General features: G+C 54.4%; 1 protein-coding gene across 1 annotated transcript in view; it reads right to left on the reverse strand.

Annotated features, from left to right (window-relative positions):
* Positions 1-39: 39 nt before the first annotated feature.
* LOC114072486 (alpha-2-macroglobulin-like) overlaps positions 40-1,628 on the reverse strand; it is a gene marked incomplete at its 5' end in the record, with an annotated part of 16,018 nt that continues 14,429 nt past the window's right edge. Inside the window, 3 exons of the mRNA XM_027910374.1 lie at positions 40-92; positions 763-804; positions 1,368-1,504. Coding sequence (XP_027766175.1) covers positions 1,467-1,504 — 38 coding nt within the window. The remainder of the gene's footprint in view (positions 93-762; positions 805-1,367; positions 1,505-1,628) is intronic.

Here is a 1,628-nt window from a genome sequence, read left to right on the forward strand (position 1 = left end):
TTCTGGTGGGCAGTGTCCATAGCCCTGGACATCTCTGTGTTCTGGTGGCTATGTGAGTTCAAGCCCTATTCAACTTTGGGAAAGTGCTTCACCTAAAAATGCCCAGTTGCAGACAGATAACAGAATGGGAGTGGACAATTCAAAATATCTATGCTACAGAGAGGGGAGGGAAGGCAGATTTATCCTGGAGATACATGAGCTATCCTAGTACACATTCTCTCTCAACCATTGGGTTTCCCAAGGGAAGGCAAAAAATAACTCTGGGCAGAGTTTGAAAGGTCCTCAGCAAAGACATGTGGATAACACGAAAATTTCACTAAGATATTTGGGAGACAATTCCTCAGTACCTTTCAGTGTCTGCAGCACAGCAGATGTGGCCCCAAAAAGGGCAGAGACACAAAATGCTGGGTGTTGTGTTCCATGCCAAGGGAGACTTCAATCTTATTTGCATGATATGACATAAACACAGAGGAAAAGAGGATTGCCACTTGTGCGAATGAAGGCAGTAACACTGAGATTGCTATTCTCAGTGAAAGAAAATAAACGCTGTATCTGATCTTACACAAGAAATTGGATGGCAGCAGTGCTTTTGGTTTCTGTACTGAGGCATGCCAAGACACTGAAGTAGGCACAGTGAAGATAAATGCAGTATACACCGGCCGAGTATACACAGGCTGGGGAAACGCAAGGTCTGCAAAGACTAATTCAAGAGAACCTGCAATAGCCCATGATGGAGCTTCTCAGTTGTTCATGGGCACCTACCTGTGGTGCAGGGAGCGCTGTACTCCTGTGTGGCAAACTCATCTGGAAAACAGAAGGGAAAGGACAGAGTGAACTGTCGTGACCCTCGGCACTACTGGCAGAGGGGCAGGCACCAGAGATGTTTTTCCCAGGCTCCACAGCAGGCTGCTGACACCATCCCCAGCTTCCCTCCACTGATCCCAGTTGGAGTGGGGGAAGTCACAGCCCCGTGTGGGGGCAGTGGCAGCAAGGCAGAGCCACCCCTCACAAGCAGTTCCAGCAGGTCTCCACCCCAGTGCTCCCAAGGGCTGCTCAGGCACCTTCTCCCAGCACACTGGGGTGGGGACAAACAACTCTGTTGCTGCCAGCCTGGCACAGCAGCCAGGACAGCAGAGACACCAGGAGCAGCAGGTCTGCCTGGGAACACAGGCATGGCTGTGCTCTAGGGCCAGACCTGAACACAGGACCTTCAGCACCCACAGCTCTACCCTGGGCCCCTCTGCACTCAGAGAGATCAAGGTGATGGCCCAGGCCAGCGGCAGCTGTGGGTCCCCACAGCTCCTGTGCCGCTCCACGTGTCCCACTGCCCACCCTTGCTCCCTCTGGCACTACCAGCCCCCACTCACCTGTCTCGTAGTAGTCATAGACCTTCACCTGGGCTGGCTTCAGGTCCTGCACGGGGATGTCCCGCTCCACCGTGAAGGAGAAGCTGAGGGTCTCACTGCTCAGCTGGGGAAGGGAAGTGGTGGAAGGTCAGGGGTGGCTCCACAGTGTCCCAGGCTCCCCGATGCCCATGCTCCCTCCCTCTCCTCTGGCACCCATGCCCTGGCCCTGGGGGAACGTGGGGCTTGTAGGCCTGGCTGAGGGCACGTGGAAACCCTGGGGGA

The sequence above is a fragment of the Empidonax traillii genome, unplaced genomic scaffold (assembly GCF_003031625.1).
Source record: "Empidonax traillii isolate 1590-97213 ecotype Southwest subspecies unplaced genomic scaffold, ASM303162v1 scaffold3322:size16526, whole genome shotgun sequence".
NCBI classification, from domain to species: domain Eukaryota; kingdom Metazoa; phylum Chordata; class Aves; order Passeriformes; family Tyrannidae; genus Empidonax; species Empidonax traillii.